At 48.8% G+C, this 16,702-nt stretch overlaps 1 protein-coding gene and 1 long non-coding RNA gene across 2 annotated transcripts; both read right to left on the bottom strand.

The window, feature by feature from the left end:
• Positions 1-342: 342 nt before the first annotated feature.
• Positions 343-8,323, bottom strand: Slc46a1 (solute carrier family 46 member 1). The gene is made up of 5 exons (XM_042693367.1): positions 8,090-8,323; positions 6,112-6,964; positions 2,765-2,848; positions 1,324-1,480; positions 343-949 (listed from the first exon to the last, which is right to left on the bottom strand). The coding sequence occupies exons 1-5, from the start codon at positions 8,306-8,308 to the stop codon at positions 892-894; spliced, it is 1,371 nt and encodes a 456-aa protein (XP_042549301.1). The 5' UTR covers positions 8,309-8,323; the 3' UTR covers positions 343-891.
• A 306-nt stretch (positions 8,324-8,629) lies between these two features.
• LOC122119185 lies at positions 8,630-15,360 on the bottom strand. The gene is made up of 3 exons (XR_006149515.1): positions 15,328-15,360; positions 12,049-12,114; positions 8,630-8,936 (listed from the first exon to the last, which is right to left on the bottom strand). It is a non-coding gene; the product is annotated as an uncharacterized LOC122119185 (long non-coding RNA).
• Between the last annotated feature and the right edge of the window lie 1,342 nt (positions 15,361-16,702).

Here is a 16,702-nt window from a genome sequence, read left to right as displayed (position 1 = left end):
ACACAGCCTTGCCCAGTGTCAGAGGGCAGAGTGGCAAGAAAAATGGATCCTACCTGTGTTGGTATAGCCAGGAAGACCAATATAGTTCCTTGCAGGCTCTGGGTGTGCTCCTCCCCCCCCCCCCAGGAATAAGTAGCCAGGATCATGCCCCATGCCTGGCAGACTTTCAGCATTCAACAGCTTGCTTGGAGATAAGGCTATAAGGCTGGATGGCCATTTCCACCATCAATCCCCACCCCTCCCCCTGCATATCCTCAGCCGCTGGTATGCTGGTATCCCACCAGCAGCCCAGCATGAGTAAGACAGAGAGACCCAGAGCCCAATGCCCTGGGGCTTGGAGGGTTCTCTTCAGTTTGATTTAACTGATTTATTGTACCAGCTGGCACTACTGAGGTCAGGGTTGAGTAGGCTGTGGTGAAGGACTGGTTCACAACCGTGACCCTCTTCCTTTTGGCCCCCAAGGCTGGAAGTGGCCAGGTACCATAATTCATCATTAAAAACTGATTGTTAGTGGTTGTACACATCAGAAGCCTAGTACCATGGGCCATGCTGTGCAGTGTAGGCCAAAGGGAAAGATGCCAGCTCCCATGTTTCACCTGGTTCCTGAAATATCACCTCCCCCTCCCCTGGAGGGATTGAAGTGATGGTATCAAGGCTAAACAGACCGATGCTCCAAATGGCTCCCTGGAGTGAGCCTGACAGGTGAAGAAGATTACAGATCCTAGACAGAGGCTGGCTCAGTTGTGAACAGGTGGTCCCCTGCTCTAACTTAAACAAGTTGTCCAAGGTAAGCACTGCCCCCTGAGGAGGCCGCTGGCTCCGCTGGGCAGATTTCCAGACGATCCATGTTCACACTGCACCTCTTGCCCTCTTGTCTTCTGTCCACACAGATTAGGGGCTCTGAGGAAACTGCTGGAATTCCAGGTGAGGATAGGTCCTTTCCAGTATCCTGAAAGGGGCCAGAGAGAGGGTTCAGAGTTGATATGAAGAGTGCACTCAGTCTGAAGAAGTGACACAGGACTGACTTGAGTGGGCGGGCCCAGTTTCCCACCTCAGCCCCTCCCGCCTCAAACTAGGCCAGTGCTGCCATCATAGCCCTATGTCTAACATGGGGATGAAGAGGACTGAGGGGATCCAGAACAGAGGGCACAGCTTTACCAAGTGGGAGTGATAAACTGAGCCCTCCCCTACATGGAGAAGGTCTCCTGGAGGATCAGAAAAGTCAGCCTGGGACAGGGCACCCCCAAGGAAAAGGGTTCAAGAACCATTTCCTGTTAAGAGTAGGAGAGAGTGGAAACTTTTAGATTCAGAGTCAAGCATTACCCAATCAGAATGGCTGGAATGAAGAGAAGGCCAGCTCCCAGGAGGAAAGGGAAGCCCTTCATGAAGTTCAGGGTGGCTGGGTAGAGCGAGTTGAAGATGCCAGAGGCTGTCAGCATGGCCAGGGTATTCACACAGGCCACAGCAGAAAAGAGAGCACCTGTGAAGAGGAAGCAGAGGACCTGTTCCAGAGTTTGCAAGAACCAGGGTCCATCCTGGCACCACTGCCTCACATCTGTGTGACCCGGGGCAAGGCACTTAACCTTTCTATCTCACCTTCCTCACCTGTGAATCCTAGTGTGTCACGTACTATGATAAAGATTCAATAAAGTCATGCATGGAAAATTCCTGGCACAGAGGGGCTACTAAATAAATGACATGCGATGTCTTTTCTGTTACGTGTATGCCATTACAGGGGCTTGAAATCCAGGCTTTGGGCTCAAGCTTGGATTTTTGCTCATATCTGGCACTCTACCATTAGAGTCACACCTTCACTTCTGACTTTTTGCTGGTTAACTACAGAGAAGAGTTTCTTGGCTTTGTCTGTCCAGGTTGGCTTTGAACCTTGATCCTTAGATCTCAGCCTCCTGAGTAGCTAGGATTATAGGCGGGCCCAGCTAAAAGATTGTTTTTTACTCCTATTCTACTCACATCTTTGGGCTCAGGGGAGGGGACAAAAAAGCTTTTAAAAGGAATGAGTGAAGCGCCAGGGTTCTGGGACAGCTGGGCCCAGAGTGGGCTGTGTGCTGCACCAGGATCTGTGTTAACCAGCAGATCTTCCTTCTAAGAGAGACATTACCAGATAGAGTACCAGAACCCAGAGTCCTGAGCAGCTGGCACAAGGGTGCCAGCAGAATGCAACTTGCAAAATGAGCAACAACTCAATAGACACTGAGATTAAACTGGAAGAGCCTATAGTTGTCACCAAGTGCAAACACTCAGAGATAAAGAAACTGAGGCCCAGGACAGAGCCAGGACTGAAACCCAGCTCCTGAGATGCACTGTTCTTAGAAACAGACCTGGGTATGCATCCTGGTTCTACCCTTCACTTAAGTGGCCTTGGGGGAGTCAAGGTGTCCCATGGGCCTTTGTGTCTTCATCTGTCAACTGGGGGCAATGAAACCTGTATCACAAGGCTGGTCACTCCCTCTTGGCTGGTACACCATTACTCCAAGGAAGCAGAGAACCCTAGGATCCCTATACCCACTTCACAGGCCAAAAAACTGAGGTGTAGGGACTAAATCCTTTGTTCCTTTATGGAGTTTCTGGGTTTCCCAAAAAAGAACACAGTCATGCTCTTCTGACTGTAATTCCAACTCTGAGGACTCAGGGTCTAAAGCAGTCTTTTGCCAGCCCTGGGAGGAGGATAGGCTCTTCCCTTTCAGGATGGCCCAACTGCACCACTGGGCATGAGCAACCAACTGGAGACAGACCCCGCTCTTACCCTGGTCTGACTTGCCCACCAGCTTGGACAGTTTGGCCCGGATGATAGGTGTGATGACTAATGACAGGAAGAGCAAGCCATACCCTGTGGAGAAAGAAACAATCATCAGGGAAGTGGATCTGAGGAGAGGGGCACCCAGGAAGAGGCAGCAGAGCTCCTATACATACCCGAGGTGGGACTTAGGTGAGACCCAGAAAGAATTTCCTGGATGGTGAGGATAGGGAGGCAAGGTCTAGCAGGTATGGAGGAGGGCTACCCTTCTCCAGGCTCACCTCTCTGCCCTTCGCAGATGAGCATAATGCCAGTCCTGGGGCTTAAATTCCTGGGTCCCTGAGCTTCTTTTGCTCAAGGCTAGCACTCTACCACTTGAGCCACAGTGCCACTTCCAGCTTTTATGTGGTACTGAGGAATCGAATCCAGGGCTTCATGTAAGCACTCTACCACTAAGCCACATTCCCAGCCCTGAGCATAATGCTTTCTTGCTAAAATAGTGGCCACAGCAGGCATCACTCACCCACTTAGCACCTAGTGAAGAGATGATAGGCCACAGAAAACAATCACAGGCTTGTTCAGTCCCAGGTTCAACATCTGATGGTACTGCTTACTTTGTATGACTTAAGAGTCTTTACTTCTCTGTGTTTACTTTGTATGACCTAAGATTATCCTTTCTGAGCCCAGCTTCCAGTCTGTGAAAGGAAGATAACAGAGCCTTCATCATAGAATGGCTGTGCCCAGTAGGATGCTGAACAGTGCAATGACACCCCCCCCCCCATTCCCTCACCAAGTACAATCAGGTCCTGGAATCTGTAAACAAGAGTCTTATTTGGAAAATGGCCCTAAGCATATCTGATTAAGGAAAGGATCTTGAGAGGGCAGATTGCTCTGGATTGTGAGGCTGGGCCCTAAACGCAAATTATACAGACCCTATCAAAGGTAGCCAAGAGGTCTGAAACAGACAGAATTGAGAAGGCACAAAGGGGAGGGAGACACAGAGCTTCAGACTGGTGGGCATGGCCACAAGCCAAGGAGTGAGGGCAGCCGTGGGAAGTAAAGAGGCAACAACTATTCTCCTACAGACTGCCCTAGAGAGCACTGCCCTGCAACACTTTGATTTCAGCCCAGTGATCTTGGAATTTTGGCTTCCAGAACTGTAAGAGAACAAATTTCTGTTGTTTTAAGTCAGCCAGCTTGCGGGAATTTGAAACAAATACAGGAGACGCATAGGTAATATCTACAGAGAACACATCACAGTAAGGATAGTTTTCCTTCTGCGTTCAGATTAACACTGCTTTCTCAGTTAACTATTCCTATCCCTTGTATGACTTCTGTCTCCTAGCTAAAACTCCTATAATCCTAACTACTCAGGAGGCTGAGAGCTGAGGATTGCAGTTCAAAGCTAGCTGGGGCAGGAAAGTCCAAGAGACTCTTATCTCCAATTTAAACACCAAAAACCAACAACAACAAAACCCAAAACAACAACAACAACAACAACAAAACTGGAAGTGGAGCTGTGGCTCAAGTGGTACAAGGCTAGTCTTGAGCAAAAAAACTCAGAATCTCAGAGACTGCACCTAGGCCTGAGTTCTAGCTCTAGGTACACATGCGCACCCTTTCAATTAAAGAGTCCATTCAGGACTCAAGACTTCCCCCCCACCAAAAAAAATACATAGATAATTCTGTTGAGACTTCCCAGAGCAATGACAGTGTCTTCATCATTTCAGTACCCCAAGGGTTGCAAGCATAATCAAAGGTACTTAGTCCTGGCCCAAGCAAAAGTAAGTTCTCAATACACCATCTCAACCAATGGATGGATGCAGTACCATATACCTGACATCTTCAGAGACAAAAGGAAACACAAGTGGGAAGATCATAGCCCAAGTTGGCCTTGACATAAAGGTAGACTCTACCTTGAAAATAACCAACACAAAAAGGGCCTTGGAGGCATGATCCAAGTGACAGAGCACTGCCTAGCACTCACAAGACACTGAGTTCTCTTGGGCTTCACTGTCTGACAAGCAACTGACAAAATCAAATCTGTGACTACTAAACAGCTAACTTTAAACACATATGTTAGGGCACTACTGAAATAAGTCTGCTCCTTTAAAAAAGTTAACTTCTCCAATCCATAGCCAGCTGCCCCTTCCAACCAAAAATAAACAGGAGAAGAGGAAGGGGGGTAGGGAGGAGAAGGAAAGAAAGAGCAGGAAGTGAGAAAAACTGAGCAAGCAAGAATTTCAGATCTGTGGCTTGAGAAGACTATTAAAAAAAAAAAAGCCTATAATCCTAGCTACTTGGGAGATGGAGATCAGGGCTCAATGCCAGCCTGGGCACAAAAAATTCATAAGACTTCATCTCAACCAATAGTTGGTAGATGTGGTGGTATGCGCATGCAGTGGTGTCAACCTATCATCTAAGCATCAAGAGGAAGTACAATGGTTGAGCACAATGGCATACACCCGTCATCCCAGTTACACAGGAAGTCTACAAAGAATGATCATCTAGGCCATCCCAGGCAAAAACTGAGACTTTTCTAAGTAACTAAAAAGCAAAAAGGGCTAGGGTGGGGCTTAAGTGGTAGAGCACTTGCCTAACAAGTACAGGGCCCTGAATCCAGCAACAACAAAAAAGTAATCATAGAAACAAGCCCAGTGCTGGTGGCTCGTGCCTGTAATCCTAGCCACTCAGGAGGCTAAGGTCTGAGGATCCAAGTTTGAAGACAAACTTGGCAGGAAAGTCTGTGACACTCTTTATCTCTAATTAACCACCAAAGAGCCAGAAGTGGAGATGTGGCTCAAGTGTTAGAGAGCTATCCTTGAGAGAAAAAAAAAATCAGGGAAGGCCCAGGCTCTGAGTTCAAGCCTCAGAACTGGTACACATACACACACAAACACACGTGCACACACATACACACACACACACAGAAATTTTTAAAAAGCTGACTATGATACTTGGAGTAGGTCCTATAATTCCAATCAGAGGGCTGAGGCCTGAAACATTAATGGCTTGGACTTTGCTTAAGAACACTGTGAACAAGCTACACGAGGCCAAGGGGTGAAGCAATTAGTATATGAACCATACTTTTGTCTTTGTATACTGCTAATAGTTATGGTTGATAAACCTGCATTAATTACTTTGACTCTTGAGCCTATGCCTTTTCTGTCTACCAAGGATGCTATTTTTCCAAGGTCTTCTAAGTTGTCCTCCAGTGCAGGCTGAGGGCAAAACTGGGGTTCAAGCCACAGGCACAGGCTTGAACTACACTGAGGACGATGAGTGACTGACATCCTCACCCCCCATTTTCACCTCATGCCACTGGTTCTAGCTGTCTCTCAGTCCACACACTTTACCTGTAAACATGAGGGCTGTAATGGTTGCAAATGCAAAGACCACCATCCCCAGGATGTTGAAGACCAGGCCGATCTCCGCCACCCACACATCAGCCAGGCAGAACTGCATCAGCCGCAGGACAATCAGGCTGGTGAGGTAGGGAAGGTGCTGAGCTGCAGAACCATAGCCAATCAGCTTGGAGTCCCAGCAGAGGGGAGCACTCAGCTCATAGAGGGTCAGGATGTCCTGGGCCCCAAAGTGCACAGTAATCACCACAAAGATGGCCAATGAGTACAGGGCTATATGCTTCCGGGGCTTCTCTGGGGCTGATGCCACATAGAGCTGGAAAATCGATCGGTGATGATGGAGAGTGAAGAGCCGTGTGGACTTTGGCTCCTTCATGGTCTCACCAAAGCAGAATGCTGAGTACAGAGTCATGACGATCAGCAAGGCCAAGGCTAGCCAGAAAGGGTTGGCATAACCCTGGGCCCGAAGCCAGTGGCCCCCAAGAAGGCTCGCCAGCATCCCGGCCAGACCAATGCAGGCTTCCAGCAAGGCCATCCGGAAGGTGCGGCTGTGTCTGGAGCTGACATCGGCCACAGAGGCAAAGCTAGCAGCTAGCAGTCCATTAAAATCGCCAAAGAGGGCACAAAGGATGCGGCCTAGCACAAAGAAACCAACATGGAGCTCCAGCTGGACTATGAAGATTGACACCACAACCTGGAGCAGCAGGCCTAGGGAGGCCAGTACCAGTAGTGGGCGGCGGCCCACACAGTCACTCCAGGCTCCCAGCAGAGTAGACCACAAAAGTCCCACCAGGAAGCCGCCCAGATTCATGTAGAGGGTCCAGTGGGAGGTGAGGGTCTCTACTTCCTGTAGGGACACAAAGACCAAGGAGCAATTCCTCACTTGAGTTGCCTGCCTGCCACATATCAATCACCACCTTGGGCAGAGTGGAGGACTTTCTTTGGAGCCCTAAGCCTTAGAGAATCTTCATATAACTCTTAAAAAAGGATTGAGTGGGGGCACTGGTGGCTCATGCCTGTAATCCTAGCCACGCAGGAGGCTGAGATCTGAGGATTGCAGTTCAAAGCCAGCCTAGGCAGGAAAGTTCATGAGACTCTTATTTCAAATTAACCACCAAAAAGTCAAAAGTGGAGCTGTGGCTCAATTGGTAGAGCTCTAGCTAGCCTAGAGTAATAAAAAAAAAAAAAAGGCTCAGGGACAGAGCCAAGGCCCTGAGTTCAAGCTCCAGTAAGTAAGTAAAAATAAATAGCCCCAAATGGCAATACCTTTGTAAAACTAAGATTTTTATATATATATATGTATGTATATATATATATATATATTTTTTTTTTTTGGGGGGGGGGGTCAGTTATTGGGCCTGAACTCTGGGCCTGGCCTCTGTCCCTCAGCTCTTCAGCTCAAGGATTGCGCTCTACCACTTGAGCCACAGCGCCACTTCTGGCTTTTTCTGCTTATGTGGTGCTGAGGAATCGAACCCAGGGCCTCAGGCATGCAAGGCAAGCGCTCTACCACCGAGCCACCTTCCCAGGCCCTAAGAAATAATTTTTTAAAGTTTTTTTCTTTTTAATCCTCACTTTATTTTAGAGCTGATCTTGGGCTTGAACTCAGGACCTAGGCACTGTCTCTGAGCTTCTAGCTGAAGGCTAGCAGCTCCCCACCACTTGAGCCACTGCTCCACTTCTGGCTTTTTGTTGTTGTTGTTGGCAGTTTATTGGAGGTAAGAGTCTCACAGCCTGTCCTGCCCCAAGCATGGCTTGGAACCGCGATCCTCAGCTCTTCAGCCTCCCGAGTAGCTGGGATTACAGCGGTGAGCCGGCAATCCCTGCTTCTCCAGGACAGCCCGTACCCCACCAAGCGACGGTTCTCCGGAAGTCCCACCCCCATCCCCACACTTGCGCTGGCCCCGCCCCTCGCTCCCCCAGCCCCAGCCTCGTGGGGGGAGGGACGGGGCCTCCCCCCGCCCCTCGTCACCTGCATGGCGGGGTTGACGCTGTGGTTGCCGCAGCCCCCCCGGTGGCGGGTGCCGTTGTAGCCCAGGTCGGCGCTGAATCGGTGCCATAGGTACTGCGTGGTGAGCGGGCCCTGCAGGACCAGCGCGAAGTTGGCCAGGAAGACCACGGGCTCTACGGGGCCGCAGCGGAGCGTGCGGCGAGGCCGGGGCTCGCTCGCCGGGCTGGCGCGCCCCTCCATGGCGCACGCGCACGCGCGTGGGTCGCGGCCGGAGCCTGGCGAGCGGTGGAGCTGCGTGCGCACGAAGCCCGGCTCGGGAGGTCCGGACCCGCGCTGCGGTCTGCGCCTGCGCCGCCTCCCGCCGCCCTTCTTAAAGTCTGGAGAGGCGGGGCGTGACACCTCAGCCCCTAGTTTCCTGCCTGGCCCGGCCTGCTCTCTGGGCTAGGTGTGCCTGGTTAGGGGGGGTAGGGGGGCCCACTGCCCTGGTCCGCAAGGTGACCTCACCTGTCAGCACCAAGACACAGCGAGGATCCCTCCCCGGCCCAGGAACAGTCACACCAATAACATCAATAATTAACGTTTATTGAGCACTTACTATGTGCTGGGCACAGGGTTAAACTGCACGCTTTCATCTCCCCATAACCCTCTTGGCTAGCCACTATTAAGGATCTAAAGCTGAAGCCAGGCCAACGGGGCCACGGAGTTAGCACGCGTGACTCCTGGTGCCCCAGGAGGAGGCAGCTTGGAAGGGAGGCCTGAAGTTCGAATCCAACCTGGACTCTGCTGAAAGGAGGCACTTTGCAGGAGAGGTGCCATGATGGAGTTGAGAAGCCATGTCAGCAACCGGTGGATACACTTGAGAAAACCCCTTTAAGAAAAACAAGTAGGGGGGGGGGGGGGCTGGAAAGGTGGCTCAGTGGTAGAGTGCTTGCCTAGCACACATGAAGCTCTGGGTTCGATTCCTCAGTACCACATACACAGAAAAAGCCAGAAGTGGCACTGTGGCTGAAGTGGTAGAGCGCTAGCCTTGCGCAAAAGAAGCTCAGGTGCAGTAGCCCTGAGGACAGTGGCCCCGGGACTGGCAAAAAGAAAAGTACAGGATGTAGCCTGTGGGTAACTCATTCTGAGAAATGAGCTTCGCACCTGCATTTTTACTAATAACCAGATACCTTACTTCTGTACTGTGCTTGGCTTGCATGACATTGGAAAGTTAGGGGGATTCCATTGATGCATGACCCCTCCCCATTTGGGGGTATAAAAAGTTGCTCAGGGCTGCTTCTGGGTTCCAGATACCTAGGAGTAGTTGTAGCCGGTCGCAATTGGCTGTTAATAAATTCCTTTTGACCGTTAATAAATTACCTCTTAATTAAGATTTAATTGTGAGTACATGGTTTGTTCCCTGGGGATCCTCGACTCCTAACACTGCAACTATCTTTGTTGTGCTACTTATCTCCAGTAGGCTTTTCTTTTTTCCCCAATTCATTCATTCATTAATATTTTTATTTGTATACATTAGTTGTACAAGGGAAGTTTCATTGTGACATATATATGGAGACATGCATACATGCAATGTACCCATCAACCTCACCTTCTCTCTCTCATCACCTACTTGTGTATGTGTGTGTGTGTGTGTGTGTGTTTGTAATTAGAGATAAGAGTCTCACAGACAGCCGGGCACTGGTGGCTCACGCCTGTAATCCTAGCTACTCAGGAGGCTGAGATCTGAGGATCGTGGTTCAAAGCCAGCGCGGGCAGGAGAGACCATGAGACTCCTATCTCCAATAAACCACCAGAAAACCGGAAGTGGCGCTATAGCTCAAGTGGTAGAGCGCTCGCCTTGAGCTGAAGAGCTGAGGGACAGTGCCCAAGCCCAGAGTTCAAGCCCCACGACCGACAAAAAAAAAAAACAGTCTCACAGACTTTGCTACCTATGTTGGCTTTCCATGATCCTCAGATCTCAGTCTCTCTCTCTCTTTTTTTTTTTTTGGTTGGTCATGGAGCTTGAACTCTGGGCCTGGGCACTGTCCCTGAGCTCTTCAGCTCAAGGAGAGCTCTCTACCACTTTAGCCACAGAGCCACTTCTGATTTTCCGGTAGTTAATTGAAGATAAGAGTCTCATGGACTTTTCTGCCCCGCCTGGCTTTGAACTGAGATCCTCAGATCTCAGCCTTCTGAGTAGCTAGGATTACAGGTGTGAGCCACCAGCACGAAGCTGGTATGTGGTATGTGACACTGGGATTTGAACTCACAGCCCCACATATGTTAGGTGCTGTGCTGCTGAGTCACACCTCCATCCCTGCAATTCCTCATCAGTATAAAAGCTACCTCTTGTGAAAATTAAAATGTTTATGACTCTAAGTATCACTATTCCACAATACTGTGAAACATGTGAAATTTATGTAATCACCTAATCTCAATTAAAGAAAAAAAAGTGAGAGAAGGGATGGGTTAAGAGAGATGGGTGACGGGGCTGGGAAGGTGGCTCAGTGGTAGAGCGCTTGCCTTGCATGCCTGAGGCCCTGGGTTCGATTCCTCAGCACCACATAAGCAAAAAGAAAAAAGCCGGAAGTGGCACTGTGGCTGAAGAGCTGAGGGACAGCGCCCAGGCCCAGAGTTCAGGCCCCACGACCAGACCCTCCCCCAAAAAAAAAGAGAGAGAGAGAGAGAGAGATGGGTGACAATGTTGTTAGACACTTTGTACTCATATACCATTTTGTAGAATGGGAACTTCTTTGTACAACTACTTTAAGATAATTATATATATATACACACATATATATTATATATATAAGCTACCTCATACTCACAAGACAATATGTTGGAAATGATCTGTACAACTTGGGGAGGGGGGATTGGAAGGGAAGGGGATTGGAAGGGAGAAAAAAGAGGGAGGGGATAACAAGTTCAACAGAAATGTACTTATTACCTTACTTATGTAACTGTAAACCCCTCTGTACATCACCTTGACAATAAAATTTTTAAAAAAATTTTTTTAAGCTACCTCAAAGAGGTGTTGGGAAAGAATGGGATCTGGTATGTTGACAGTGTTATTATAGCTGGGTGTGGTGGTGCTGGCATGTGATCCCAGCTAAGGGGAAGGTCATAGGTAGGGAGGATTGTAATTTGAGGCTGGCTCTGGGAAAGAAACTTGAGACTTTACCTGAAAAATAGTCAAAGCAAAACAGGCATCACACCTTTAATCCTGACTACCCAGGAGGCTGAGATCTGAGGATTGCAGTTCAAAACCAACCCAGGCAGCAAAGTCTATAAAATTCTTATCTCCAATTAACTACTGGAAAACTGAAAGTGGTGCTGTAGCTCAAAGTGGTAGAGCCCTAGCCTTGAGGGAAAAGCTCAGAGACAGTACCAAGGCCCTGAGTTCAAGCCCCATAACTGACAAAAAGAAAAAAGAATAAAAAGACCTAGAATGTTAGCCATTTCACGGGCACTTCCTGGAGAACATGGTAGACTGTAAATCTTTATCTTTTTTTTTTTTTTTTCCTGGTCCTGGGGCTTGAACTCAGGGCCTGGGCACTATCCCTGGGCTTCATTTTGCTCAAGGCTAGCACTCTACCACTTGAGCCACAGCGCCACTTCCAGTGTTTCCTGAGTAGTTTATTGGAGTTAAAGAGCCTCACAGATTTTCTTTCCTACCTGGGTTGATTTCAAATTACGATCCTCGGATCTCAGCCTCCTGAGTAGCTAGGATTACAGATGTGAGCCACCAGTACCTGGCCATATTTGTTTTTAATTAGCACTCGCAGTTAAAAGTATTTTGAGTCTTCCCCAAAGAAAAAGGAAAGGAAAGGGCTATCATTAATAGTAGGCTATCATTTGGCCTTTTCCTACCCTAGGAGGAATAGTGGGAGGGGGAGAGGTGGGGGCCTGTAGGGTGTCACCCTATGCTCCTGGGTGCTTCCCATGTCAGAACCAGCCAGGGAGGAGGCAGTCAGCTGCTGAGGGAGGAGGCAGTCAGTCACCTGTTGAGGCTCTGGTCCTGCCGAGCCGCTCTGGTCCCTTAACTCTCTGGGCCTCAGTTTTATTGCCTGTAAAATAGATCACAGTACCTGCCTCACCTCCCTATCATTTGTTATTTGTCCAGTAATTCAGAGTATTTATTGAGTACTGTAAGGTCCGCTCCTGGATGGCTAGCAGACTCCACCCTCCTCGCAGCAAAGTCTCCACCCAGTACCTGCGTTCCCTAGGCAACTGGCACACCTGGAAGAGGTCCCATCTGCATCTGCTGAGGTCACATCTGAATTGGATGTGGCCACACCTTTCTCCGCCCATACCCTAGATAAGGCCTAGTGCAGGCCCAGGCTCTCTCTCTCTGTTCTATTCTAGCTCTCTTTGCTCCCTAGCTCTCGCTCTGTTCTTTTCTAGCTCTCCCTGCTCTCTCTGCTTTTGGCTCTCTCTCTGCTTTCTCGCTGCTCTTTTCTAGCTCTCTCTGCTTTCTCTCTGCTCTAGCTCTTTCCTCTCTCTTTCCTCTCTTCCCCAGCTCTCTCTCTCATTCCCAGGCCTTTCCCAGCCATGTGGAGTGCCAACCTTGCCTGGTCCCAGCAGGTCTACTGAATAAACCTACCCCTTACCTGAATACCATGTGCGTGCTGCTGTTCTTACTGGGCTACCTCTTTTTAAAAACCTAACAAGTACCTCTTATTTACCAGGCACTCCACTGGGAGTCTGTGAACACAACAGTGAAAGAAATAAGACAAATATCAATGGTTCACATCTGTAATCCTAGCTACTCCGGAGGCAAAGAGCTGAAGATCTCATGTTCAAAGCCAGCCAGAGGAGGAAAGTCTGTGAGATTCTTCATCTCCAATTAACCACCAAAAAGCTGGAAGTGAGCCGGGCGCCCATGGCTCACACCTGTAATCCTAACTACCCAGGAGGCTGAGACCGAGGATCAAAGCCAGCCCAGGCAGGAAAGTCTGTGAAATTCTTATCTTGAATAAACCACTAGAAAACTGGAAGTGGCGCTGTGGCTCAAGTAGTAGAGTGCTAGCCTTGAGCTGAAGAGCTGAGGGACAGCGCCCAGGCCTAGAGTCCAAGTCCCACGACTGACAAAAAACAAAAGCTGGAAGTGGAGCTACAGCTCAAGTGGTAGAGGGCCAGCCTTGAGCAACAAAGCTAAGAAATAGAGCCCAGGCCCTGAGTTTGAACCTCAGTACCAGCACAAAAATAAGAACTAAATAAACAATTAAATTCTTTGCGTGTGTGTGTGTGTGCGTGTGTGTATGTGTGTGTGTGTGTGTGTGTGTGTGTGTGTGTATAGGGGAGTGGTGGTCATGAGGCCTGAACTCTGGGTCTAGATGCTGTCCCTCAGCATTCCAGCCTAAGGCTAGTACTCTACCATTTGAGCCACAGCACCACTCAGGCTTTTTCTGCTTACGTGCTACTGAGGAATCGAACCCAGGGCCTCATGCATGCAAGGCAAGCGCTCTACCACTGAGCCACCTTCCCAGCCACAAATAAATTCTTGAAATTATTTCCAAGATGAAGAACGAAGGCTGGGAGAGGCCAAGGTCCCTCAGATAGGAGTAGGGGAGGGTGTGGCCTGCATGCCCTCTAGACTAGAGGCCTCTCAGCTTTGGTGGGGTGAGTCCCTTCTCTCCTCACTCGATCTAGGGGTTTGTTTCCATCTTGCTGATGGAAAGCTAAGTCCTAGGCAGGACGCGTCTTCTCCACCTCCCCCACTCCAGCTCCACCCGCTCTGACCTCACTGGTCCCCTCAATCCCTTTTCCTTTTGTCCAGCAGACTCCTACCTCAGGGCCTTTGCTTGTGCCATTCCTGCCACCTGGAATGTTCTTTTCCCAGATACTTACCAAATTAGTTCCTCCACCTTCTGGCCTCTCCTCAAATGTCCCCCGACTCTCTAATTTATTACAGCAACACCATTTTCCTACCTTCCGTCTGCTCCTTCTGGACCTCTTAATGGGTACTTTCCATGGTATTGATTTTTTCCATGGTATAGATTTTTAAGACTTTCTATAGTCTCCAAGTTTGTTGTCTAGTAGAAGTCATGCTGGTAGGGGTGAGGCTTCCTTTGGTACTGCATTCCAGCACATAGAATGGAGCCTCTTATCTTCCAGATGCTCTAAAGGCTTTGGTTGAATGAATACATGAACCTCTGACCATCTCAAAGTTCCCTTTCTAGGGCTCCCCAGCTGGACTCCAAGCATGTGACAGGCTGATCAATGTGGGGTGTAAGAGTTGCAGAATCGACACTAAATGGACCTGCCTTAACATCCCTCCAGCAAAGAAGCCAGAAGCCGCCACAAAGAGAGCAGTTGGAATGTTTACTTTCACCATGATTGAAAGGCAAGTAGCAAACAAGATAGCATAAAATGTTCCCTTTTAAATGGGACCAAGAGATTAATGTTTTCATCATATATGACAACAGCCCAAAGATTCTCATCAGCCAGATGCAAATGCTCAGACCTGTAATCCTAGCTACTTAGGAGACTGAGATCCTAAAGATCACAGTTTGGTTCAGCCTGGGCAGAAAAATTCTTAAGAATCCCTATCCAAAATAACCAGCAAAAATCAGGCTGGAGGCATGGCTAAAGTGGTAGAGTGCCACTTGAGTAAGCCAGCCCAGCAAAATGCGAGGCCCTGAGTTCAGACCCTGGTACAGGCAAAACAAACAAACAAACAAAACAAAACAAAAACAAAAAACCTAGATAAAGACCAGGGCAGGCACCAGTGGCTTCTGCCTGTAATTTTATCTACTCAGAAGGCTGAGATCTGAGGATTGCAGTTCAGAAACCAATCTGGGCAAGAAAGACCATGAGACTCTTAATTCTAATTAACCACCTAAGTGGAGCTGTGGCTCACATGGTAGAGCACTAGCCATAAGAGAGAAAAAAAATTGAGGCCAAGCAAGAACTTGGCCAGTCTCTTGGGAACAGTTGCAGCTCCTGTTTGATGCTGTAATCACACCCTTAAGGACAAGTTGAGTGCTGCCTTTTTATGCTTGACCAGAGAGAAACCACGCTAGATAGTAGCTTTCCCCTCACACTCTCCCTCCAAACACAAATGGCTCTTCAGAAGCTGTGATTAGCCACATGTACAAAGGAAGTACAGAGCGTAGTGCAGGTGGCTCACATCTGTAATCCCAGCTACTCAGGAGGCTGAGATCTGAGGATCACAGTTCAAAGCCAGCCCTGGCAGGAAAGTCTGTGAGACTCTTATCTCCAATTAACCACCAAAAAAAACAGAAGTGGCATTGTGGCTCAAGTGGTAGAGAACTTACCTTGAGCTGAAGAGCTTCAGGGACAGAGCCCAGGCCCAATTCAAGCCCCATGACTGAAAAAAAAAAAACAAACAAAAGACAAAAACAAAAAGGAAAGTACAGGAATTTAGTGCAGGCTGACAAGGCTGCCATTTGGGTTAAGAATCTGCTTTGTGTGTTATAATCCCCCCTCCCCTACCTTGATGCAAAAATGATCCAGCTGGGAGCTTTCAGGCACTTTCCCAGTGTCTCTCAGAGCTCACTGCACTTGTATCCCAGACCTGGACAACTAGTTAATGAGTCCCCAATACACATCGTTCAGAGACCATGGCAGACATCACTAATGGATCCCAGGACTCTTTCCCACTAAGCCAGAGAAATAGTCCATGTCCACGCAGTAATCCAGGCATCCTGGCACAATACACACATTTCTCCTTGAATTTTGAAGCATGGGATGAAAAGGTCTCACAAAAACAACAGAAAGAAAGAAAAAAATGGGGAATTTTTTTTTGCAATAGGAAAGGTGGGTCTGTGAGAGAAAGTAAAAGCACCAGTCAAATTAGGGAATCTGAGGCCTTTATGGCCCACTGAGCCCTAGATCTCATGTTCACAAAGAACTTTAATCTTAGCCCTAGGAAATCACTTCCAGAACTGACAACCTAGAGGCTGGCCCTAAGTTTTGTTGTTTTGTTTTGTTTTGTTTTTGCTCAAGGCTAGCCCTCCTCCACTTGGAGCAACAGCTCCATTTCTGGCTCTTTTGGTGATTAATTGGAGATCAGAGTCTCAAAGGACTTTCCTGCCCAGGCTGAGTAGCTAGGATTACAGGGGTGAGCCTTCAGCACCCAGCTGCTGCTGCTGCTGCTGCTCCTCGTCCTCCTCGTCCTGGTCCTCGTCCTCCTCCTCTTCCTCCTCCTCCTTCTTCTTCTCTGGCATTTCTTTCTTTGTTTCCTTCTTTCTTCCTTCCCTCCCTCCCTCCTTCCTTCTTTACTTTTTTGTGCTGGTCTTAGTGTTTCTTTTGCTCAGGGCTAGCTCTCTACCACTTGACCCACAGCTCCACTTCGGCTTTTTGGTAGTTGATTAGAGATAAGAGTCTCATAGGGCTGGGAAGGTGGCTCAGTGGTAGAGCGCTTGCCTTGCATGCCTGAGGCCCTGGGTTCGATTCCTCAGCACCACATAAGCAAAAAGAAAAAAGCCGGAAGTGGCGCTGTGGCTCAAGTGGTAGAGCGCTAGCCTTGAGCTGAAGAGCTGAGGGACAGCGCCCAGGCCCAGAGTTCAGGCCCCATGAATGGATCCCCCCCCCCCAAAAAAAAAGAGTCTCATAGACTTTCCTGTCTGGGCTGGCTTTGAACCACAATTCTCAGATCTCAGCCTCCTAAGTAGCTAGGATTACAAGTGT

Source organism: Dipodomys spectabilis, unplaced genomic scaffold, assembly GCF_019054845.1.
Source record: "Dipodomys spectabilis isolate Male_0828 unplaced genomic scaffold, ASM1905484v1 ptg000004l, whole genome shotgun sequence".
Taxonomy (NCBI): Eukaryota; Metazoa; Chordata; class Mammalia; order Rodentia; family Heteromyidae; genus Dipodomys; species Dipodomys spectabilis.
This window is presented reverse-complemented; position numbering and strand designations above follow the sequence as displayed.

Excerpts from the sequence above, each read along its gene's own strand:
- Slc46a1 (XM_042693367.1), bottom strand. The coding sequence starts at position 8,308 with ATGGAGGGGCGCGCCAGCCCGGCGAGCGAGCCCCGGCCTCGCCGCACG. Across the intron at positions 6,965-8,089 it reads GCGTCAACCCCGCCATGCAG|GAAGTAGAGACCCTCACCTC; the intron begins GTGACGAGGGGC and ends GTGTCCCTACAG. Across the intron at positions 1,481-2,764 it reads GGTGGGCAAGTCAGACCAGG|GTGCTCTCTTTTCTGCTGTG; the intron begins GTAAGAGCGGGG and ends TCCTCTTCACAG.